Below are 26,175 nucleotides of genomic sequence, written 5' to 3' on the forward strand. Positions count from 1 at the left end.
TGCAAGAAGGTTCTTTCGAGGACGAACAGTGTCATCAAATAACTCTTCGTATGTATGATCAATGTAAGAAAAGATTGGCTTGGCCTGGCCATAAAAGATGTATCAGTCTTTTTGAATACTGAGATAGTGGGAGTGTTCAAGGGTTGGAAGATAATTTAATGCAAATGATGAATGACAGTTGCATTTCTGAGAAATGCAAAAGCCCATGCACGTTCTAAGACGTGGATAAAATATCTTGCTCCACTAATATTACCAAGTATTGGGTATATTAGTGCGGGGGGTAATGTTGGCTACATATTTTGTATAAGCTAATCACAGTTCGACACGTGGCAAGATAAGGGCAATGCGAGAAAACAATTCAAACCTTTGATCGTAATCGTACACGTGGCAGTTAGTATTGGTTTTTATAAGATCTGCGTAGGACTGGATCAGCAAAGAGATGCAAAATGATGTGGTTTCAACGGTTACTTGTATTTAAATTCAAAATTAGGAGGGAAGCCTAGCAGCAAATATTGGCATAGTGGAGCTAACTATAAAGCAACATGATCAGCGATCATGGAGAGGCGGTTCGATGGTTAGAAATACAGTTCGACGGTTTTCAGTGAGAAGTATAAATAGCAGAGAAGGCCCCAGAAAGTGCCCCCAAACTCAAATTCGAAAAACCGGTTTTATTCTACTTTATTTCCTTTCAGTTTTATATTTCTTGTTCTTTACATTTCTGTACTTCAAATTCCTGCACTGCATTTCGTTCATAGGAGTAGTTTTCAAGTAGCTTGTTGTTGTAAACCTCTACGAGGCTGATTTGGATCTTTGTAAGTCTTTCATTTTGCTTAATGAAATACTATAATTGTTCTTCATTTAATCATTGTTTGCTTAATTCTCCTAAACAAAGCTACCAGTAAAAGTTCTTTTCATTGAGGCTGAAAGAACTAAAACACAATCGTCTGATAATTGGTTGGCAATTAATATTCTGTAAGGACTGATTGATTCTTGCTGGCATGCTCATAATTACAAAAATAACTTTCGAAAGCCAAAAAGCCAACATGTCAATAGATTTTAAAAGTTTTACATCCATATAAAAGTATATGTAATAGAAAAAATTATAATATTTTTAAATTATCTTAAATGTTTCTTTAGAGTACAATTTTTTTATTTTTTATTTTTATATAAATTGCACTCCAATGTATTTTTAAAAAAATTTACAAATTAGTGGTAAATTTTGTCAATTTTAATAATTAAAGTTATAATTTTTTTAATAAATTTGTAAATAGATCACTGATTTGTAATTTCTCATGTCCTGTGTATGGCATCAAGCACTCCATGGGAAATAGTTGAGACAAAAATCTTGAATACCCATTAACGAAATATATATATATATATATATACATACAAAGTAAGAACCTCTATTGGTGTAGATATCGCAAAAAATAAAAAATAAATTATCTCAAAATCATGATAACTGTTATAAATTGCTTTAATTATTTTTAACTAATTCAAATAATTTCTATAATTATCATATATAATTACAAATCGCACATATATAGTGTGTGTCCATCACTAATATATATATATATATATATACACAATATATTATTTAACATGAAAAATAAAAATGTTATTGTTAGTTTCCCCAATGTAGGGAGATTTATTAGAAAATCATTTTTCAAGCATTAGGTGTTGTTTATCTTAAAATTATTTTTCAAGTGTTGGCGTTGTTTGGGAATGAAGTTTACTGGTTTTTTTTTTTCATTAAAAGACAGATTGGTTACAAAATCAAAAAAAAACAAATCTAAACAAAATATCACATCAAACCCCATAATCATTTTATTTTTTCTCTCACAAACATCACATCCAACCATAAAAAAACTCAACTATCTTCCCAAACACAAAAAAAAATTTCTCCAATAATATCCTACAACTAAAAAAACCTACAAAAAAACTCATTTCCCAAACACTCACTTAGTCCATAAGATATTCTTGTATTCAAATAAGTCATGTTATTTGAATATTTGATCTATCAAATCCTAATTCTCATATTTAAAGTATTTTATAGACATTTCTACAATTACAAATATTTTTTGAACAGTTAGTAATTTGATGATGTGAACATTTGTATTTTACAATGTGAATATTTGTATTAACAGTGTGAATATTCACATTGACATGTTAACATTTACATTAATGGTGTGAACATTCACATCACGGAACATTCACACTGTAAATATAAATATTATTAGGGGTATTTTGGTAACTATGTCACCCATAGGATTTACTGGAATATAAGAAAATAATGTAGACTAAATAAAACATGAATAGGCGAAAATATATTTATGAAAAAAGTGCCCCTTTAATGTATCATGCAAAGTGTGTAAAAATATATAATATAAAAAATAAATTTTTAATATTTATTTTTTATTTTTTTATTTTTTACAATTTAAAAGAGTGGAATTGGAAAAAAATAATAATGGCATAGCATGTTTGTTTTATGATTGAAATTTATAATGTTATAGCAAAATTTAGAAGGAAATTATCTCGAGTAGTTTTTTCATCCATTTATCATATACTAACTGATTTGATTAATTTTTAAATGGTGACTGGATAATAATAAAAAAATGGTGTTGCAGATTTGTAAATTCGAACTCCCATTGTTGAGGTGTTTAGTGAGAATTTTAAAAGCAGATTATAGTTTATTTTAATTTAGAAATTTATATTAAGCTGTTTGATGTAATTTCTGCTTATAACTTATATCTTATTAGACAAAAATAGTTAAAAAATAATAATTTTTCAAAAGTTGGAAAAAAAAATATTTTTAAATTCTATTTTCTAATTATCAATTTTTAAATTAAAACAATTTTCACCAAACACCTCTATTATACCTCACAAGAAGGGATGGAGCAAGTCATTAATCAGATCAATTCATTAATTTTTCATTAAACTATTATTAACATGATTTATTAACGTTATATAGTTGAGAAATTTGAGAATAGGTTTGAAAAAATATAAAATAAAATAAATAAAATATGAATAAATATACTCAAATTTTATATAATTTTCCGCAATTTTTTTTCTTTTTTAAATTTCCTAACCAAACAGGTATTTTGGTCAACTGGAGCGAAATTACCCCTTGCTTCCACAAAGTCACCTATCAAAATTCACGTGTCGGCATATGACCTAGGCCTCGTTTGTTTTTAGAAGTAGAATGAAAATGATTGATAGTGAGGGAATTAATAGTGAAGGGATTGTTAGTGAGGGGATTAAGTAAAATTGTGTTTGTTTTGACAATAGTTGTTAGTGTAGGGATTGTAAAATTATTTTTATAGAAAATAAATATAAAATAATAAAACAAATAAAAAAATACAAAAACATTAAACATTAATGTTTAAAAAAAAATGCCGAACATGTACGAAATTTAAAAAAAATAAAAATAAAATAAAAAATTTCAGAAAATAATAAAATAAATATAATAATGATTTTTACTTAACAAAAAATATAAAAAATTAAACATTAATGTTCAAAAAAAAATGCTCGACATGTAAAAAATAAAATAAAAAATAAATAAAAATAAAAATTTTCTAGTCCACCGGACTATTTTTCTAATACCAAGTCTTGGAGGCCCATCCGAATCCCATCTGTAAGGCCTATCCTAAGCTCTTCGGCTTAGCAATCCCTTCCCCAACTCTGTAACCAAATAACACATTAAATAAGACCCACAACTATCTTAATCCCAATCCCCCTTTCATACCCCAAAACAAACGGGGCCTTAAGGCCTTAGCAACACACGCTTTTGGAGAAGTTTCGTGTTGTTAAAAATGAAAATAAGAAATGGTTTGGCAAATGTGCGTTCAGTAATTTTTTTTTTGAAAAAAAAAATAGTATAAATTTATTGTTAAAAATTATGATATTATTTTTCTAATACCAAGTCCTGGAGGCTCATCCGAATCCCATCTGCAAGGCCTATCCTAAACTCTTCAGCTTAGCAGTCCCTTCCTCAACTCTGTAAACAAACACACATTAAATAAGACCCATAACTATTCTAATTTCAATCCCCCTCTCATACTCCAAAAGAAATGGGCCTTAAGGCCTTAGCAACACACGCTTTTGGAGAAGTTTTGTGTTGTTAAAAATGAAAATAAGAAATGGTTTGGCAAATGTGTTTTCAGTAATTTTTTTTTGAAAAAAAAAAATAGTATAAATTTATTGTTAAAAATTCTGTTACTTTTTCAAATACTAAAAAAACACTTTTTGTTTTTAGAAAATTTTCAGTAGCATTTAGATTTTGTTTTTGTTTTTATTTAACTTTTTTTTATTATTTTTAAACTCACTTTTTAGAGTCTTCTAAATTTAAAATACTTAAAAAATGAATTATAATTAAAAAAATTCACTAAATATATATAAAAAATTAATCAAAGTATAAATTTTTGTAATGGTTTCCAAACAGGTTGACGCTTGTTAATTTTGTTTTTTCAATTATCAGTTAAATAAGTTGAGGAAAAAAAAAATCACAATATTTGGTTTTAGAGTATCTCTAATGTTATATATATATATATTTTTTTATACTAAATTTGAGTAAAAATTCTATTTGATATTATGCGTTCTAACGGGGGATTTTGAACTTTTATTAAAATACCGGTTGACCGGACGGACGATCGGGCGGATGTCTGGCTGGTCGATCGGCTAGTGTAATTTTTTTACAAATTTTTGCAAGGAGGTGGTCATCCGAGGGGACAACCTTTGTTGTCTAGTGGTGAAAATGATCTGTAGTTATAATTTGAATATTTGGTACTGAGTTAAAGCAATAAAAGGTAAAAAATTTTTATTAAATTTAAATTTAATGAAAATTAGTGTTAGGTTGAAGATGGTTTTATGAATAACTAAAAAGTAAATTTTTGTTGCTAAAACCAGATAAAGCCTATAATGTTTGAACAGCTTTTTTTGGCTCAAATCAAGTTAATTAGTAGTTATTAATTTATAATAAAATTAACTGTATTTGTGTTGCAAATATAAAATTTATTTTAAATAATGTGTTATAGTATTATTTTATAATTAGAGATGTTAGAGATCTACAATTTTAGGCCGTTACAAATTCACTTCTGATAAAAGCGTTAGGTCTTATATAATTGAGGATATGATCGATCAAAAGTTAATATCTATTATATCATTGTGGCTCCGTTTGGCAAGAGCTAAACGGGGCTTTTTTGGCTATTTTAATCACAAAAGACAAAATAGACTATTTTAGCCACAAAAAATAAAATATCACATCCAACCTATAATCATTACATTCTTTTCTCACAAAAAAAGTCAAAAAAGCTAAAAAGTCAAAAAGCTCTTCCCAAACCAAACTTTTTAGCCCAGACTAAAATAGTCAAAAAAGTCAAAAAATCAAAAAGTCAACCCACTTCCCAAACGGAGGCTGTGAGTCAAATTGAATTTTCTTTTTTAAGAATATGAAATTAAAATAATAAATATTTTAAACTAAGAAATGATAAGATCGTCAAAACCACTTTTTAATATATATATATATATATATATATAATTATTTATTAATGTCATAGCGTCAAATATTGCTATTTGGTGTAATTTATGAAATTATTTGCTACAGTTTTTTATTTTAAATTTAAAAAACTTGTGTCAGATTAATTAATATAATTTATGAGATAAAAATAATTTTAACAAAGTTGTTAAAAAAAATTTATAAAGAAGCAAACTTGTCAACCTTTTTTTTTATTTTATTGAATTGAATAATTTTTCAGAACCGCACAAAACATTTAAAAAACCTGCCTAAAATTAAATTTTCACCAAACCAACAATAAGAAGCTAAAATTAAAAGAGTAATATTAGAGATATCAAAATTTCTATTAAATATTTTATGAAAAGTTGGGAGTTGTCGTTTGATAACACTTACGTTTTTAATTTTCTGTTTATATTTATAAAAATTTGAAAAACTCAAATAAAAACTTGTTTGGTAAATTTTTGATTTATAAATCAGTGGTCTCAGTTTATAAATTTGGCCAAAAAATATAAACGCAAAAAATGTGTTTTTGTTTTGAGTTTTGAGTTTTTTTTTTTTTACCACCCAACACTAGCCACCACCTGCCACCATTTTTCATCACCGTCTTCCGCCACCGCCACCCACTCCCCACCACTACCTGCCACCACCACCCACCACTCGCCACCACCACCCACCAGCTATCCACTCGCCACAACCACCCACCTGCCACCCACTCGCCACCACCACCACCACCGACGACCACCAATCTGCCATCCACCCACCACCACCCACCACTCGCCACCACCACCCACCAGCTATCCACTCGCCACAACCACCCACCTGCCACCCACTCGCCACCACCACCACCACCGACGACCACCAATCTGCCATCCACCCACCACCACCCACCACCCACCACCCGCCACTACTATCCACCGCCCGCCGCCACCCACCCGTCACCACCACCACCCACCACCACCATCACCCACCACCCACCCACCACCACCACCACCACCACCCGCTACCACCACCACCATCGCTACCCACTCGCTACCACCCGCCACCGTCACCCACCCACCCGCCACCACCACCACTCGCCACCTACTCGCACCACCCACCACCACCCGCCATCCGCCATCCGCCACCCACCTGCCACCACCACCAACCACTACTACCACCACCACCCACCATCGTCACCCACCCACCCACCCACCATCACCACATGCCACCACCATCCACCACCACCCGCCATCCGCCACCCACTTGTCACCACCATCCACCACTCACCACCACCACCACCACCACCACCACCCACCACCCGTCACCGTCACCCACCCACCCACCCACCACCATTCACCATCCGCCACCCACCTGCCACCACCACCACCACCCGCCACCACCACCACCACAACCACAACCACCACCCACTCGCTACCATCCGCCACCGTCACCCACCTACCCGACGCCACCACCCACCCGCTATCCACCACCCACCGTCACCACTTTCCACCACTGTCTTCTGCCGCCACTTGTCATTTCTCACTATTTTTTATATTTTAAAATTTTTTAAAATATTTTGTCAATTACCAAACGCGTTTGTAGTTTATGTTTCTCTAAAAATAAACAAAAATCAATTTATAAAATTTTTGTAAATATAAACTGAAAACGTAAATGTTACCAAACAGACCAATAAGCATTTTCCAAATCAAATTCTAGTTTATACGAAATTTCAAATTTAATTTCGATTTTTCATATATTTTATCATGAGGGTGAGTTTATCTATGTTTTGCTACGATCTCAAGACAATATGGTAGCTGAAGCAGAGGCCGTGATTCAACAGAGCGTACCGGTCTTGTACTACTAATCACCGTCATCATCATCGTCTGGAGTTGGCCATCGCATTGCCGCTTTCGCCTCCAAGTTGTGACCCGATTCGTGGCTCCGATTCAACTACAAATAAGTTTGCAGGGTTCTACGTAGAGCATACAAAATTCAGATTGACTTTGTCATTTGATCACTACAATGTTTCGAAAATCGGATTTGTGATCGGATGAATGGGTCACCGGTTTAATTATCGGGTCAAAGCGATCGAACCGTGACGCCATAATTAATATTATATAATTATAAATTATAAATAAATAAAATACATATAAATACTCAAATAAAAATAAAAATTGTTACATAGTATTTATTAATAATATTTAATAAAGTTATAATTGATAAGAAAAAGTCACTTGTTTTAAAAAAATTAAAATTTTTTAACATTCATTCCAAACAAATTGATTGAATGCTAAATTTAATTTTGAAAGGAAATAAAATTTTCAACTCTACCTCCAATCAATATGATTCAAATAATTTGATTGAATCCCACATAAAATTATGTAGGTTCTTTTTTAAAAATCTTTTCCTATAAATAGCAATAGATTTTCATAATCTCTTCAAGTTTCTAATGAGACTCCTCCTTATGAGAGGAGTCTCATGAAAGAATAATTTTTAATCAAAATTTTGAAATATATATATATATATATATATATATAAGAAAGAAAGAAGGAAAAAAAAGTTGAAGACAAAAAAAAGAAAAGAAAAGTATATATAATAGAATCGGTCGGGTCTCCAAACCTGGTTTGGTTCTGGCAATTCGACCTCCGGGTCTACCAGTTTTTCAATTTATTCGATTTTGTCCTTAGTCCGGGTTTAGAGGATTTTTCGGACCAAAACAAGGTCCGGTCCCCGGTCCGATCCGAATTTCTAAACAATGACTAAGAGCATCCCAACAGTTTACTTAAATTTTATTTTAAAATATTATTAAAAAAATCATTCTCTATTTTAAGAATCACTTTTTCATCTACTTCCCCTAACAAATTCTCTATTATTTCTTTATTCTATTAAAATAATCTTTTTAATTGTTTTTAATTTTAATTTTTTTAATAAAAATAATTAAACAATATAATTAATACACATTTGGAAAAACATTGAAATTAATAATATAAAATAAAGTCAAAAGTGGAGGCTCAAAGGCAACTCCATATTTCTTGTTAAAGTCAAATAATTACAGCAGATAAAGTGGCTGGCCGGCCAAATTAATTGGCTGGCTAGACAATAAGTTGGAAGCCAATTACTTTGGTCGGCTGACCAATTAATCAACCTGCCGTCCAAGACAGAGTGCAAAACAGCACTAGCAAAGCAGTAGATCAAAGCAGTCGAAAACAAAGAAGGGCGGTCAACCAGTCGGACAACCGGGCGATCGATCGGTCAGGCCAATTTTGGGCATTTTCCTTCTCCAGCTGCAGGCACTCACGGGACATTTGGGGGGACATCCGGGAGGACATCCCCTTCGCGCCTTCAATGAAATAAAATAAGAATTTATCGGATATGAGGGAGCTACCGTGACTCTCTATAAATAAGGAGTCACTGTAGTAACACTTATATTTGGGGGTTGGATAAAGGATCTATTGGGAAAACCAAATAATAACAAAAAACTATTAAAAGGGAGTTGCTAGGGATGCTCTAATAAAAAGAAGAAAAAAAACCCCTAATTTTGTTTTTTAGACAATAAAAATGATAATAAAGCTGCACCAAATGGACTCTTGTTTTGGCATTTGAGTAACATTATTATGCTCATTAGGATTGAAATTTTTTTTTTGAAAAAGAAAAGGTAAATGATTATTAAGGTGGGTTCTTTCAATCACCATGAAAGTGACAGAAGCGTGTACAAACTGAATGTCATGATAATATCATGTCATTTTTGACACGTGCTATCACTAACCAATAATAAACATATATATGGAGGATGAACTTTACTTTCAACATATTTTGCCACATATGTATAGGAGGGTAAATAACAAGAAGCTATTGGATGGTGATACCAATGATATGATATCACCGTTGTATTCAATTTTTTTTTTAATGGGAGGAGGTTTCTGGATGCTGGACATTGAACCATCTCCATGTGGGTTTTGAATAATATTTTCTAGGGTTTGTCTCTGTGACCTTAACCTTGTGGATCCATATTCGATATGCTTATTTACTGTTCTACGAATATGAATTGTAGAATATCTCCAATCTGAAGACACCATATAGCACAACACTTTCTACCCCATTTACATTTATTATTTTGAATTCTAACAAGAAATTAGAACTACCAAATTTCCGGTTTCAATCCTTTCTCTCTCTCTCTTTTTTTTTTTATTAAAAAAATTAGAAGTTTATGTAGTTGAAATTTATTTCCTGTTTTGGCTTACCCTAGCATTGAAATTTGTCCGTCCACACTTCCCTATGGACATGAATTTTGTGGAAGCCATCTCTAGAAAATATAGGCGATGATTGAAACCCAGTCCTTCGCTCATATAAAACTAGTATAAGATTACTAAATTTATTTACCTCTGGAGAAGTCATGACTTGGCACATGATGGCAAACGCTTATTGCCTGGCGGATGTGGCGCAGGTTCTAGTCAAGAGAATCAGCCCCTTCACCCAAAAAAAAAAAAAAAAAAAAAAAAAAAAAAGGCGGATGTAAAGCTGTCTACCTAGGCATGGGCTTTTTTTTTTGCTACCTCATATTGTAGTATTTCTCCTCTTCATGCCACAGTATTAAGTAACTGGGCTATACTCTGTTTCGTGAGAATGTCTCATGTTTGCTTTTCCCTGTAAAAATACCGATTGAAGTGGAGTGGTGCTTCAAATGAGGGATTGGGTCAACTATTCAATTAAATTCTCTAGGGAAAATAGATGTCTCCTATGTCACCAATAATTTGTTTATTTATTTTGATTCTGACTGTATCTACCCACTGTATTTTTAGTTCTTTTCAAATGCTAAGAAAAAGGAAGTGCAGCACCAATAAATCCATGAGATTATTTGTAAAATGGCTCCATTGAGTCTCGTATCCGTTATAAAACCAATTCTTATAATTATGAAACGCATATATGATATAAAGAAATATGATAATTCTTATTAGATGTTGCAATTCATATTGCATATTGTGTTCTATCTTGACATTCCATACATATATAAAACTTTTTAAATCATCTGGTTTACACACATAATACAATTCTTATTACCTGTTGTTTTTTAGGACATAAGATCTCTTGAAACCATTCGAGTCTGCTACACTGCAATTTGTCCCTAGCATTCGTTCTGGTAGCTTTGCAGACATTGGATCCCGAAGGTATGTGGAGGATGAGCATATAAGGATTGATGATTTATCCGCACACTTGGGGTCATTTTTCGTGTTTCATAAGCCAAGTGCCATCTATGGGGTGAGTAGTTGTCAAGCCTAAACTTTTTACAGCCTTGTGTGTGGTCATTTTTTTCAATGCTTGAAAATAAACACAGAGTTCACTGATGGAGATTAATTTCTGTGTAGGTATTTGATGGCCATGGAGGACCTGAAGCTGCAGCTTATGTTAGGAAAAATGTACTCAGATTCTTTTCTGAAGATGCCAAATTTCCTCAAACATCCAAAGTTGATGATGCCTTCCTATTCGAGGTTGAGATTTCTCTCCGGAAAGCATTTCTTTTGGCTGACTTAGCTTTGGCTGATGACTGTAGTGTAAGCAGTTCTTTGGGGACAATGGCACTGGCAGATCTAATATTAGGAAGGTGAATTCATGCTCCAGAACCTGGTTTATTTCCATTTACAATACTGCAGAATCTTTGAGCCTTATTTGGTCCTTTAGACACGGGTCGTGATTGATGATGCTGTTTCTATTTCAGGTATTTAATGGTGGCCAATGTAGGAGATTGCCGAGCAGTTCTGTGCAGGAAAGGCATAGCAATTGAGATGTCTCAAGAGCACAGACCAAATTATGCATCAGAGCAGATGCGTGTTGAAGAATTGGGTGGGTACATTGATGATGGTTATCTCAATGGGGTTTTATCAGTAACCCGAGCAATGGGGGATTGGGATATGAAATTTCCTCGAGGCTCATCCTCGCCTCTCATTGCAGAGCCAGAATTTTGCCAAGTGGTTCTCACCAAGGATGATGAATTCCTCATCATCGGGTGTGACGGAATTCAAGCCACCATGCGGTTAGCCTGGTGCGCCGTGGGTTGCGACGACATGATGACCCAGAACTGTTAACATATAATATACTTTCATATAATGCCTTAGTAGCTGTAAATGTACATCACAGTGCATTAGGAGCTGTAAAGCCAACACCCACTAACCAGCAAAGCTGTAAAGGAGGCCATCACCCACTACCACTCTGTAAAGGAGGCCAACACCCACTACCACTTTCAGCTTTAGATTCCACTTTGATATTATTGTAATATATTACCTTATGCCTTCGTACTCCATTGTATCCTTCTGCTCTCTATAAAGAGAGAGACCTAATTCTCTTGTAAACACAGATACACAACAACATATATTGAATATACAAAATCCTTCATTTCAGTCTCTCTCGTTTTCATTTCAGTCTCTCTCGTTTCATGGTATCAGAGCCCAGAAATACAACTCTGGCATCCTTCAATTTTGGTGCTTAGTCCCGTGCACAGTGGAACTACACCAAACAGCTCGGAATCTCCTTACGATTCCAACGGCACCAAGCCCATCACCAGAAACGCCGTCACGCGCTCTCACGCGCCGCTTTTTTGCTTGGCGCGTCTCTGCCTCCGTCGCCACGCTCACACGCGCCCTCACGCGCCTTCCAACCTGCCCTCTCGTGCGCCGGGCTTGCTACCGTGTACCCGCGTGCGCCGTTTGTCTACCGTGAGCCGCGCGTGCGCCGTTCCGCTATTGTGCACCCGCGTGTGCCATTCTGCTAATCTACGCCGCACGCCCTCTCTGCTAACGTGCGCCGCACGCCTTCTCTGCTAACGTGCGCCGCTGACATCATTTTTCATCCTGCTGACATCATCTCTACACAGCCCACCTTTCCTAGCTATTTTCGACCTTCCGGACTCACTGGTACACTCTGTTTTACCTAATTTTGCTCCTACAGGTCTATCACCATCAATTTAGCCCTACTCAACTGTTATTATGGATCGTCATGATGCCTCCCATCCCATTTCCGTTATTTTGAATGGTTCCAACTATGTTCTATGGGCCCAAGCCATATCTTCCTTCCTCAAAGGAAAGAAGCTCTGGCGAATTATCACCGGGGACATGACCCAACCGGTAAAAGACACTGCTGAAACCACTATTTCTCCTGCTACTCCTACATATGAAGATCGCCTTGAGGACTGGAACAGTAAGAATTACCAAATCATTACCTGGTTTCGCAATACTTCTGTTACCTCTATCAGTCTTCAGTTTGGTCGCTTTCAGCTTGACTCTGTCACTACTCCTGCCAAAGACATCTGGGATTTCTTGAAAGACCGATACCAGACTACTGGTCTTGCTCATCAATATCAACTTTAGAACCAACTTCATCAGATGCGCCAAGAATCTAGTCAGTCCATCAATGACTTCCTTTCTCAAATGCACTCCATTTGGGATCAGCTTGCTCTTTCCGAACTGACTTGGCCTCACCGAGAAGATGCTGTTTTATTCACTGCTTATCGTAATCAACAAAGGTTGGTGCACTTTCTCATGGCTCTCACTTCATCTTTTGAGCCCGTACGTGCCTCTCTTCTTCATCGCCATCCCTTGCCCACTCTGGAACAAGCTATTTCTGAGTTGCTATCAGAAGAGACTCGTCTTGGTACTCTCCAAACTCATCATGTGGACTCTGTTCTTGCCACTCCCTCGCACCGGCCATCATTCACCCAGCGGACCACTGTCTGCCTCTATTGTCAGAATCGGGGCCTTCCTTCAACACATCTCCTGGTCAATTGCCCGGTCCGAACCTGCCGCTACTGCAACAAACTCAGTCCTGGTCATCTGCAACAGGATTGTTTTCGCAATCCATCCCGCTCATCCTTCAACAGCCACCCTTCTTGCGGTGGTTCTCCTCGGGGGAGCTTTCATCATTCCAGGAATCAGTCTCATTCTGGGCATCAGTCTCATCACACTGCCACTGTTGCTGCTGCCGCTGAGGGATTTTCTGAGTCTCCTGCTCCATCTACCCCTCTCTTTTCTCCAACGGATGTCGAGGCTATGTTCAAACACCTTCTCTCCCCTTCTGGTACACCTCCTCAAACTGCTCTGTCTGTAATTCTAGGTAACTCTTCTTGGTGTTTTGACTCTGCTTGTTGTAATCATATGACCTCCAGTTCAACTATATTTTCTTCCATCTCTTCATCTCCTCATATTCTCTCAATTCAAACTGCTGATGGTTCTCTCATGACTGTCCGTCATATTGGTACTGTTTCCACATCTTCTTTAACTTTATCTCAAGTTTATCATATCCCTGCTCTCACTTTAAACCTTATCTCTATTGGCCAATTATGTGAACTTGGTCTAACTGTCACCTTTTTTGCTACTCATTGTTTGGTGCAGGACCCTCAGACAAGGCAGACTATGGGGATCGGCCGTAAGCACGGACGTCTCTATGAGCTCATTCACCTTCATGTTCCTGACTCTCCTCAGATCGCTGCTCCTGCATCTGCTTCCTCATTATCTCCTTTTCATTTATCTCCTTTTTATCTTTGGCATTGTCGCTTAGGGCATATTTCTATTAATCGCTTAAAGTCTTTGGTTTCTAGTGGACAATTGGGTCATGTAATTCCAGATACTTTCGATTGTATACCCTGTCAACTTGCCAAACAACCTGCTTTATCATTCAATAAAAGTACTTCCGTTTCCTATGCACCTTTTGATCTTATACATTCGGATATTTGGGGACCTTCCCCTACTACTACTATGGGGGGATCTCGTTATTTTGTTGTTTTTATTTATGATTTTTCACGGTTTACTTGGATTTTTCTCATGAAAACTCGGTCTGAACTCAAAACTCTTTATTATCGATTTGCCCAAATGGTCCACACCCAATTTTCAAAAACCATCAAACTTTTTCGCTCTGACAATGCTATGGAATATCGGGATTCAGATTTCCTTTCCTTTCTTCAGAGTCATGGTACACTGCCTCATCGTTCTTGTGCTGGCACGTCCTAGCAAAATAGTCGTGCTGAACGGAAACATAGGCATATTCTTGACACTACTCGCGCTCTCCTTCTCTCTTCTTCCTGCCCTGAAAGCTTTTGGGGGGAAGCTGCCCTCACTGCTGTCTACACTATCAATTGTGCTCCTTCCCCTGTCATCCATAATCAAACTCCCTTTGAACGTCTGCATGGCACTCCCCCTCCATATACTAATCTTCGGGTTTTTGGTTCTACCTGCTTTGTTCTCCTTCAATCTCATGAACGCACCAAGCTTGAACCTCGTTCTCGTCTTTGTTGCTTTCTTGGGTATGGAATTGAACATAAAGGTTTTCGCTGTTGGGACCCTCTCTCTCAACGTCTTCGTATCTCCCGCCATGTCGTTTTTTGGGAGCACCAAATGTTTTCCTCCCTATCCTCCTTTCACTTACCTGCACTTTCCACTAATGTACTGTTTACTAATCCTTCCATCGATCTCTTCTCTGATGATTTTGATACAGGTTCCTCCTTCATTGAGACGCCCTTGCTCACTCTTGCTCCCGATCAGACTGCTCTCCCTGGAGGTCCACCTCTCCCTGCACCACCTTCTTCTCTACCGGTTCTTCCTCCCACTGATCCTCCTTCGGGTCGACCACACCGGGTAACTCAACCTCCTATCCACCTTCGTGATTATATTGTTGGGTCTGCTGCCTTTTCTACTTATGAACCTACCTCCTATGGATGAGGAACTTCAAGTTTTGGACAAAACTCATACTTGGGATCTTGTTGATCTTCCTCCTGGCAAAACTGCGATTGGCTGCAAATGGGTTTACAAAATCAAGACTCATTCTGATGGCTCTATTGAACGCTACAAAGCTCGTCTTGTTGCCAAGGGTTTCAACCAGGAATATGGGATTGATTATGAGGAAACCTTCTCCCCTGTTGCTCGGCTTACCTCTGTTCGCAGTTTACTGGCTGTTGCTGCTGCTCGCCACTGGACGCTCTTTCAAATGGATGTCAAAAATGCCTTTCTCAATGGTAACCTTCTTGAGGAGGTCTATATGCAACCTCCACCTGGGTCTAACTTTCCCCCTCAGAAGGTTTGCAAACTATAGCGTGCCCTCTATGGCCTCAAGCAAGCACCCTGCGCTTGGTTTGCTAAGTTCAGTTCTACCATTCATGACTTCGGGTTCACCTCTAGCTCCTATGACTCTGCTCTCTTTATACGGACTACTCCTCATGGCACCACTCTTCTCCTTCTGTATGTGGATGATATGATTATCACTGGTAATGATGCAGCTGGTATTCTCCACCTCAAAAGTTTTCTCCACCGTCAGTTTGAGATGAAGGACCTTGGTACTCTTAACTACTTTTTAGGCCTTGAAGTCTCTCATGATTGGCTCTTATTTATCTCAGGCCAAATATGCATCCGATCTTCTGGCTCGTGCTGGTCTTACTGATTGCAAAACTACATCTACTCCAGTTGATCCTCAGATTCGTCTCACTCCTCTCGATGGGGCTCTCCTCCCTGATGCGACTCTTTATCGCCAGCTCGTCGGTAGTCTTGTCTATCTCACAGTGACTCGTCCTGACATTGCCTATGCTGTTCACATTGTTAGTCAGTACATGTCGGCTCCTCGCACTCCCCACTATACTGCTCTCCTCCACATCCTTCGCTACATCAAAGGCACCCTGTTCCATGGCCTTCACTACTCTGCTTCCTCCTCTCTTGAACTGCGTGCCTTTTCTGATGCTGATTGGGCTGGGGATCCTACGGATCGACGCTCCACCACGGGATTCTGTTTTTTCTTAGGGGATTCTCTTCTTACTTGGCGTAGCAAGAAACAATCCCTCACTGCCCGTTCTAGCACCGAAGCTGAATACCGAGCTCTTGCTGATACTACTCAGGAACTTCTCTGGCTTCGCTGGCTCCTCACTGATATGGGTGTTTCCTCTTCTGGCGCTACCTCACTTTATTGTGACAATCAGAGTGCCATTCAGATTGCTCACAATGATGTTTTTCATGATCGCACCAAGCATATTGAGATTGATTGTCATTTCATTCGACAGCATGTTACACGTGGTACTATTCATCTTCTCCCTATTGCTTCTACCGATCAACCTGCTGATATTTTCACCAAGGCTCATCCTCCTGAGCGCTTCCGTGATCTTGTTTCCAAACTCAACTTGGTCGATGCCTACCCTCCTTGAGTTTGCGGGGAGCTGTTAACATATAATACACTTTCATATAATGCCTTAGTAGCTGTAAATGTACATCACAGTGCATTAGGAGCTGTAAAGCCAACACCCACAAACCAGCAAAGCTGTAAAGGAGGCCAACACCCACTACCACTTTCAACTTTAGATTTCACTTTGATATTATTGTAATATATTACCTTATGCCTTCGTATTCCATTGTACCCTTCTGCTCTCTATAAAGAGAGAGGCCTAATTCTCTTGTAAACACAGATACACAACAACATATATTGAATATACAAAATCCTTCATTTCAGTCTCTCTCGTTTTCATTTCAGTCTCTCTCGTTTCAAATGCTCAATGGACCGTGTGATGGAGGCTCTGCGTCTCAACACTTTTTGACAGTCTCACTGCTATTGTTGTCTGTTTCTCTTCCCTTGATCACAGAGACCCATCCCCAGTACGACATCGGAAATTGAGGCGCTGCCTATCTGGAGAGGCCATGAGCAACTTGAGGAACTTTTTGGATGGCAATGGTTGGCACTGTTGAATGTACATTGTTATTATTATTGTCATGATTATTATTATTTTAAAGTCTTCGTTTGTTTTGAGGAGTCAGGTATGTTAGAAAAAAGCAGGTAGCAGAGTAGCAGTTTTGTAGGGAATCTGTCTACCCAGCTGTGCTTGCCTGCTATGCTTTGGTGGGCTTTGGCTTTTGGGTTCTTGTACATAATAACATAATTATATTGTCAGGTGGACGGTGGCAATAGTGGTCTATAATTAATTATAAATTTTTTTGGTTTGTGTATCTACTATTTGGCTTTCTTGTATATAAAACTTTCTTAAATTGCATAATTTCAGTGACTAGTGTTCCTATTTTTCTGTCTTCTTCCTGCCATTTTTTCGTTGTCCTTCAAATCTTTTGGTCATTCTTGTTAGCCATCTATGTGATGAATGTTTCTCATGATCTACTTTTCACTGAAGCAACTTCATTTCAATACAGAAAGATCAATGCAACTCGAGCTTGATTTGTTTAAATTTTGTTTAAGTTTAGTTTATTTGTTGAATGAAGAACTTGAATTAAAATTTTTGACTTTGTTTAACAATTCGAGCAATGCATGCTTGGCTTAAACAAACCCAAACTAGAAGAGCACATGGAGCACAGTAAACAGGTAAAAGATTGACCAAGATTTTGCAACATTTAATTGTTGTTCCAAATAATAGGCACTTTTCCTTTGCTTTTTTAACTTTCATAAACTACAGGACCCTCATAAACAAACAGAAAGCATTCCATAGCTTCAATGGATGAAAAAATCGAGACCTCTTAGTTTCTCTTTTACAATATATAGATTCATTACAATTGAACATGATCAAACATTCTTCCTAAAGAGAGAATGTTCTGCCTTAATACACATACCACCCAAGTCTCACAGTATAGAGACATCACATCACCTGGGGGTTCAGTCTGTAGAGTAGCTTTTTACCAACTCTTTGAATCTTTCTAAACCCCTTGCGAGTAAGCTCTCAAGAAAAGGTCGTAGTGCCTGAAAAAGTTTTAACATAAGAGGAAGATCTTATTTGGAAAATAATTGGAATATCTTACATGGCAAATATAACACAAAAAATATCAAATCTCAATAGTCAGTCGATGGTTATTTTGCCTTTTTCTTAGTTTCTGTTCAGGGTTAGTAGTCCAACATGGAACTTCTAAAATTAAATGAAAGAACTTTTAATTCTGAGTTGGAAAGCTTACTGATGCCACTGGAACCAAGATTTGAGGAACTTCATATGAGACAGTTAGCTGAAATGGAGAAATCACAATTGTAAGTTCAGAGTTAAATTTGAACCATCTGAGGGGAAGAGAAAAAGAATAAAGGAATATTGTGCCCACTCCCCCTTTTATAGTTCCCCTCATTGCCACCACGTGGAAAGGAAGCACCGGGACCAAATATATGTCCATCCCAACCCATCCAATCCAACATATGTTTTTTCCTTTTGGTCCCTCTCTACAGATAAAGGAGAACAGTGGCCATATTATGGAAATCTTCAACTTGATTAATGTGAGCTACTAAGGAGTAATCGCATGGATGGACTGTGCTATCCAAAGATGGATTAAACAGTCGCCAATGAAAATTAATGATGATAGGCATAAAAGGATAGTCGTTGAAGGCATAAACAATAATGATAGACTGACAAATAGAAATATTATGAAGGGTAGCCTCACTTCTACAACGCATGATGAAGGACCTTTCGGAAAAAATCGTGCAACTCCTCTGCCACAAAGAAAGAAGTTTATCAAGATTCCGATATCAATCATAAGGCACACACAGGCGTGTATAAATACCACACATACATGCACATACACATATATGTATGAAAGGATTCATTTTAAAAGTATACCTATATTATCCATGAAATGGAAAAAATAATATTAAAGATTTCATTGACAAGTACACCAGTGCTACACCAACTTACCAATGTACATGCAAAAATAATTTCAAGGCATTAAATGTGTGTGTAAGCAATCCGAAAATTTATAGAAAAATGGCAATTTGCACCCAATTGAGTCCTCAATGAACCAAGACAGATTTGCACTGTACCAGGATCCATGATGAAAACTATTTAGCAAAATAAGAGAACAGACTAACAAAACATAATTTGAGCGATGCAATGGCAGAATAGGGACAAGCTTAATTAACAGCATCAGACAAAGTGTTTGCTTTGTGAGAATTTAAGAGCTTTAGGTTCACTTGAAAGCTAAGGAAGCCCAAGGATCCCTTTATTTTCCCCCTCAAAAATGCTTACTAAATGGGAAATGCACCAGTGCAAGGAACCACCCTCATACAGGCTACAACCTTTGCCACAAACCAATAAACTTAATGTTTTTTTCCATGAAATTACTAACCCTAGCATGGATGCAGGATTATTGGTATCTTTATAAAGTTTTTGTGAATAATATGACATCATTGAGCTCTTTTAAGTACTTTCTTTGGACTGTATTTTTTCACATTTAAATTGTTAACACATGAAACATGGTAATAACTTCTAAAATATCATGTTCTGAAGATATTCTTTCTTGTCTTGATAACTAATTTCCTGATGGTCTGGCCACATGGAGCCCTGCTATTTTGGGGTTTAGACATTGGTGAGGGTGATTTAGGCACATCAGCACAATTATATCATATCCAAGGCTTTGCCCATCAGGTTTGACAGCGATATAATTGTATTGTGTATTTTTGCCAATATTTTTCGTTTCCACACTCTCCAAAGCACTTAATGTACTAAAGCATGCCTTTTACTACATAATTAAAGTTCGTTACTAGTTTGTTGGGACAATTTTATCACATCAACACTGCAATATATCATTGGACTGTAGCTATTGAGAAGAAGGTAGGGTTTGAGGTTTCCCTAAGGAAAATTGTGCATGTGCTACAATGTTAAAACCAAATACAACAGCCAATAAAAAGACTTGAGGGAATAAATAATTTCACTAGTTAGAATTAGACGGATTTAACATACGCATTTGTGGTAATGTTATGCATGCCTGTTAAAGAATTCCAATTACCTGTTAGGGAGACCATCAAGAGATCTCCAGTGGATCTTCTGATTGGGGATGGGCTGCAAAGAATGTAAACAAAGAAAAACTTCAATGGGAACCTCACAAATATGAATCAAGGAACTTCTAAGTTCTAAGATAATACAAGAAAGCATGTTTGAGAAGACGCGAAGGAAAAAAGTTAGGTTTTAGACATCCTTACCTGCATATTTCGCGCAAGCCAAGAGAATTCAATATCACGGCCAAATGCTTCATACTTTAGTGACCATTGTGATAGGTCAGGCTTATCTTCTAAAATCTGTGAGATGGGATCAGTTAAAAACTTCCCTCAGATATATAAATCTACAGCCCCCCAACCAGTTAGTTGAGTTAATTTTTACAATGCCCTCAAGTGGGAGGTTTTGACCAAACCCTGTATCACTGGCAATAGAAAGCAAAGCCTTTGTTTCTAGTTTCTAGTTCCTAATTTTTAATTTTTACCAATACCAAACGACATGTAAGTGCCTCTTTAGGGCATCAGCACGTAAGGTTCCCCTTGAGAGCAGTAGTCAAAACAACAAACCAGCAACCTTAGTGGAAGCAAGTTCTAATATGGATAAATCAGAAACTACAACCAAGAAGATCAAAATATCAGATCAGGTGGAAAACTAATTTGAAGTTGTAATTATATGGCAAATAAATAAAGGAGAAAAATATAGCAGTATTAGGAAGTCACATCAGCCAGTGAGAGTAATGAGAACAATGAGATTTTGGAAAATTACCCCTTTTGTCGTTCATCTTTCACTATCAGAAAAAGAAAATAAATTTATGATAGCAATCCATTACAAGTTCAACTTCACATTCAAGGGTGTTGAAATGAAAGAATCTAGTTTAGTGACTTGTATAGAATTGAGTTACAACACCACACGGGCAACGGGAATATCTAGTAAATGCAGTTGCTCACGCACACACCTTTACAGATGAAATGAAGGGCATCCAGCGGGGAATGGCTTCACGATCAGAATAACAATTATAGGCAACTGAAGCAGGGACGTCTATATCCATCTTAATCCTGTGTTAGTCCACATAGTTCAATTTAATACCAACAGCACAGAAAGCTTGGGGAAACTAATGAGAAACCACACGCATGGATTTGAACATTTATTGTTTTGGGGAAAAAACAAAGAATTTAATAGACACATTTTATATATTTAAAAAAAAAAAAAAAAAGTAAAAAATGGTAATGACATGGGCAGGGCATTAAATATGCAAATGAATGACGAGTGTCATGGATTAATAAATAACCAAACTCAACAAAATCTTGAAGTCGTTCCCAAGTGATTAGGGTGAGCTATATGAATTAGTAGAGAAGGGGGTTGTAGAGAAAGACAGTTGAATAAAGGAAATTGAGTTACTTTTGACTAAACCGAGTGGGTGCAAGGAATCAAGATTTTAACAAGATTGATTGATTCCCAAAAGGGAGTTAGAATCGGAGTTTCACACAACACAAGCCCATTGCGACATCAAGAAGAAGATCTGATCTGATTGTAGTAAAATGAATATAATAATAATAATAATAATAATAAAGTGGAAGTGGGAAAGAAAGAAAGAAAGAAAGAAAGAAAGGAAAAACACAGAAAGGAAGGAAGGAAGGAAAGAAAGGGAGAGGGGAGATTAAAATTACGTGCAATCCTGCCATTCCATGACAGGGGAAAAGGGTTTGAAGATTGAAGAAGAAGAAGAAGATGAAGTCCTCTTGTTGTTGTTGTTGTTGTTGTTGCTGTGGGTCCCATGTGGAAGTGGGTATCGAAATCCGACGCAGATCTGGCCGATGACGGAAGAGCTTCTGGAACTGAGAAGAAGGGAGTGGTGGTGGTTGTTTGGAGTTGAAATAAAGATTGCCGCCGCCGAAGACATTTTTTATGGATTGGATCGGATTGGATCCTTCCTTCCTTCTCAAGTCTAACCCACCCCACCCCCTTCAACCAAAATCTCCAACCGTCCGAATGGATGGATGGTTGGTTGGATACTATACTGGACTGGATTGGATAGATAGAATATAATCAGTTCAGTTTGTTTGAATTAGTTTTTTTTTTTTTTTAAAATTAAGTTATTTCAAATTATAATTCTACTCATTGATTTGAGTGTGATATTTATTTTAAACTTTTAAATTATAATTTTACATATATTTTTTAAAATTCAATTCAAAACATAATCATTACTTTTCAAAACTCATAACCAAATATATAATTCAAAATTCTTTTCAAAACTCAATTCAAATCAATATTTTAATTTTTTAAATATTTTAAAAATATTTTAATTTTGTTAAGATTTTAAATATGTTAATATTTAAATATGTTACTATTTTTTTTATTTTTTTTATTTTTTTAATTTTTTTGAATATTTTTAAATATTTTAATTTTTAAATATTATGATTTTATTTTTTTTTAATTTTAAAATATTTTATAAAAATAAATTCAAACTCTATTTTATAAAAATATTTTTAAGTATTTTAATTTTTTTATTATATATTTGGTTACGATTTGAGGGTAGAGCTCTGAAAGTAGTATGAAATTTTAAATTATGTGTTTAGTTATGAGTTTTAAAAATAATTTCTTAATTGAGTTTTGTTTTATGTGTTTGGTTACAATTTGAGTGTAGAGTTGTTTTTAAATTTAAAATATTAAAAATTTAAATTATTTAAATTTTTTGAATATTTAAATTATTTAAATTTTTACGATTTAAATTTTTTGAATATTTATTTAAATTTTTTACTTATTAAATTTTTTAGATTATTTAAATTTTTTGAATATTTATTTTGAAAAAAAAAATTATTTCTTTTGTAGTATTTTCAATTAAAAAATTGATTAATGTTATTTCTGCTAATAATACTTTTTTTAATTGAATTTTAAAAAAAGTTTGGTTATGAGTATTGATCAGAATTTTCAATAGTGTGAAAATAGTATGTTTTGTTATGAGTTATGACAATTTAAATTAAGTTTTGAAAATTCTTTTCAAAACTCATAACCAAACAAATTTTCTTACTTCACATGTCAAATCAAACGTTCAAAACTCAATTCAACACTCTATTAAAAAATCATAACCAAAAAAATTTTCTGCACTAAAATTATAATTCCACAACTCACAAACTCAAAATACAACTCATACTCTCAAATCACATTTACAAAACACTACCAAACGCAACCTAAATTTTTCTTATTTTTTATATTCTTTTTTTTGTCTTTAATAAATATTTTTTAAATTTTAAGTATTTTTAAATTTTTTTAAATATACTTTACTTAGATGCATTTAAATAATAAAATATTTATGAAAAATATTTTAAAAAATTAATAAATATACAAAAATATGAAAAATGTACTGAATTTTTACATTTTTTTTTATATTTTTTGACATTTAGTGTATTTTTTAAAAATAATTTACAAAATATTATACTTTTTAAATGTATTTATGTTACATGTGTCTAAAAATTAAAAAATAATTACTTAAAATATTAAAAAAATTCATTACAAATAATAAAATACGAAAAATAAAACATAAAATTTTTAAAAAATTATTTTTTAAAAACGAGAACCAAACGAGCTGACTCTTCCCTTCCCTTTAGGACTGGACTGACTCTTCATTTGACTCTTCCCTTCCCTTGCCCACCAATGCTGGGCCATGCCTGGCCTGCCCTGCCCTGCCCTGGTTAAATACTAGTATCAATTGTTCTCACTCACTGCCCTAATTTGTTTATTGATTATAGTAAGGAGATATACAATCATTTTATTTTAATTTAAATTTTAAAATATTTTTATCACCATTGCTCTTTTTTCTTGAATTTTGAAATGTATTTATAATGATTTATAGTAAATAATTTTGAAAATCTAACGAAAGTTAATATTTAAAATAGAAACTATACAAACATTTTAAAATGGGCTAAAATAGAAAAGTGGACAAATAAAATTGAAATCAATGTAACATCACATGCAGGCCTAATATTCCCTCTCCTAGTTACAGCCAAATATATATATATATATATATATAATTTTCAGATCATTGGATCCATCGAAACATTTATTTGCAGACAATATGTCAATATGTATGTAAACTTGGATTTTGGAGTGTGCGAAAACAAACCAGCAAAGTGAGGACAATTGCAAAATGATGTATGACATACATCTGTCAGCGACCAAGAGATGTGCCACAAGATTATATAAACTGCAGCACATCACTAGAAATTTATACTTCCATCAATAGACTCCCAATCCTGCTTTAGGGAAGTGACTTCTTGAGGAGCCTCCACATTCCTCAATGTCTAAGCCCAGGTCATTCACTCTCTACTCTCTTTTATATATATATATATATATATATATATTAACGGTTTATGCAAATACAATTCATTTGTAATTTTATATTTAAATTTTTGAATAGTTTGATGAAGGAGCAAAATCGTTTAACAATTTTCGATAATTTGATGAATGAAAAAATATATTTAGCAATTATTGAAAATGTAAAACAAGTATAACGTAATGGGTAAAAATTATTTGGTCATATCTTAGGTGATAGAACCTGAAGCTAAGAATCTTGTGGGTAAATCACGTGCTTTAAAAATGCAAATAATGAACACCCAACAGTGGAATATGAGTATCACCCACACAAGTCACAGTACAAAAATCGTTATTTTTAATGGGAGAGAGACAGAGAGAGTATATAAAAAGGTTATAGGTTAAAAATCACATAACGTATCTGATATCAATATATTATTCAAATATATAATCAGATTTATAACCATATATATCAATCTATCTATATCAGTTGATATGATAGATATAGATATCAAGAGTGGGTTATCCAAATAGGTTTTGAATTCAAATTCAAAACTTACATGGATAATGTTCAAAAGGGTCATGGGTCATACCACATGGGCGCCCAATTTCTAACATCTCCTACTCACACATGAGTTGGCATGACACAGCCACATCTCTATTTCAATCTCCCTAAAAAAAAAGGAACAATTTCATGCTAGCCAGTGCACCGTGTGACCACTGAGAAACACCTGCATGTGGGAGCTCTATACTAGAAACTCAAAAATGAGCTAACATAGAGACATCAACCCAAAAATAAAAATAATGTCTCATATACCCCAAATCGATCTAATTACACTAATCCAAAAGACATCTCTAATCCCTCAAAAAAGCATGTTTGACCCTCTCAATTCTTACAATATATTCACACTCAATCCGCCTCTCATACAGAGTGGTGTGAGTTGTCGGCAGTGAATATACAATAGTGGTGTAATACTAGATGATCTTCCCTTTGCCCTTATGCCATTTAGTTTAGGATTGACCGTTTTCCCAGTGATGTCCCTTAAATCCAAATCATACATGATCGCAGGCAACATACCAAAGTAGCAGAACATCAATCCCTTACCTTATAACATAGTCAAAGGTCACAAAATGGTACATAAATGAAAGTCATATCAATAATGACACGTAAGACTCACACGGTGAGGAAACAGGGATCCATTCTCTTACCTCATTACTCGGTCGCTAAGCATATATAGTATGAATACATGCTACGATGGAATAACTCTTCCAAAAGAGTGACGTCATACTCGATATACCGTATAGATCTTAGTCTAGTCGCTTTCTAGCGCCTAACTCGAATTCTCTATTTGCTCACCTTCCAAGCGCCAAATGAGATCTCGCATCTGGCTAATCATAACAGGCACAACATGGAAAGTGGGTACTAACATCCATGTTTGGTCCTTGTCATGACCTCATCTTGGTTGTAACCAAGGCGACATACATAATGGATAATTTAAGCCTCTCTTGGCTCCAAATAAAAATAAACCACTAATCACATCCTTGCTCGCTCTCAAGCGCCAAGGGCGTTGCTCGTGTGAGTGGGCCAATTTTGCCTGTTGACATCATCATATGCTAATCATTATGACACAAACCATAATAGTGTCAACATTCCATCATCTCACAACAAATAAGT

General features: G+C 35.5%; 1 protein-coding gene and 1 pseudogene across 3 annotated transcripts; one reads left to right on the forward strand and one right to left on the reverse strand.

Moving 5' to 3' along the window:
• The first annotated feature begins 555 nt into the window (after nt 1–555).
• On the forward strand, nt 556–17,340 carry LOC114288933 (putative protein phosphatase 2C 2; annotated as a pseudogene). Its single transcript, XR_014350318.1, has 5 exons — nt 556–574; nt 10,569–10,744; nt 10,852–11,087; nt 11,202–11,563; nt 16,979–17,340. The product of XR_014350318.1 is annotated as a putative protein phosphatase 2C 2 (transcript).
• Nucleotides 17,341–17,845: 505 nt separating this feature from the next.
• Nucleotides 17,846–22,299, reverse strand: LOC114289483 (uncharacterized). 2 transcript variants are annotated; one of them, XM_028233234.2, is made up of 8 exons: nt 21,860–22,265; nt 21,148–21,247; nt 20,399–20,494; nt 20,206–20,258; nt 18,865–18,913; nt 18,532–18,646; nt 18,394–18,441; nt 17,846–18,184 (listed from the first exon to the last, which is right to left on the reverse strand). In XM_028233234.2, the coding sequence occupies exons 1-7, from the start codon at nt 22,090–22,092 to the stop codon at nt 18,425–18,427; spliced, it is 663 nt and encodes a 220-aa protein (XP_028089035.2). In that variant the 5' UTR covers nt 22,093–22,265; the 3' UTR covers nt 17,846–18,184; nt 18,394–18,424. The 2 variants fall into 2 exon arrangements, with proteins under 2 accessions (XP_028089035.2, XP_028089028.2); XM_028233227.2 differs by lacking the exon at nt 18,532–18,646 and having other exon boundaries at nt 21,860–22,299.
• Between the last annotated feature and the right edge of the window lie 3,876 nt (nt 22,300–26,175).

The sequence above is a fragment of the Camellia sinensis genome, chromosome 14, assembly GCF_055761805.1.
Source record: "Camellia sinensis isolate YWXY chromosome 14, ASM5576180v1, whole genome shotgun sequence".
NCBI lineage: Eukaryota > Viridiplantae > Streptophyta > Magnoliopsida > Ericales > Theaceae > Camellia > Camellia sinensis.

What these genes read in the sequence shown, in the direction of transcription:
- LOC114289483 (XM_028233227.2), bottom strand. Translation starts at nt 22,092, where the DNA reads ATGTCTTCGGCGGCGGCAATCTTTATTTCAACTCCAAACAACCACCAC. An exon ending in CTTGATGGTCTCCCTAACAG is followed by an intron (nt 18,914 to 20,205) that starts GTAATTGGAATT and finishes TCTTTGTGGCAG; the next exon opens with AGGAGTTGCACGATTTTTTC. An exon ending in TCTTGGTTCCAGTGGCATCA is followed by an intron (nt 18,185 to 18,393) that starts GTAAGCTTTCCA and finishes AAACTTTTTCAG; the next exon opens with GCACTACGACCTTTTCTTGA.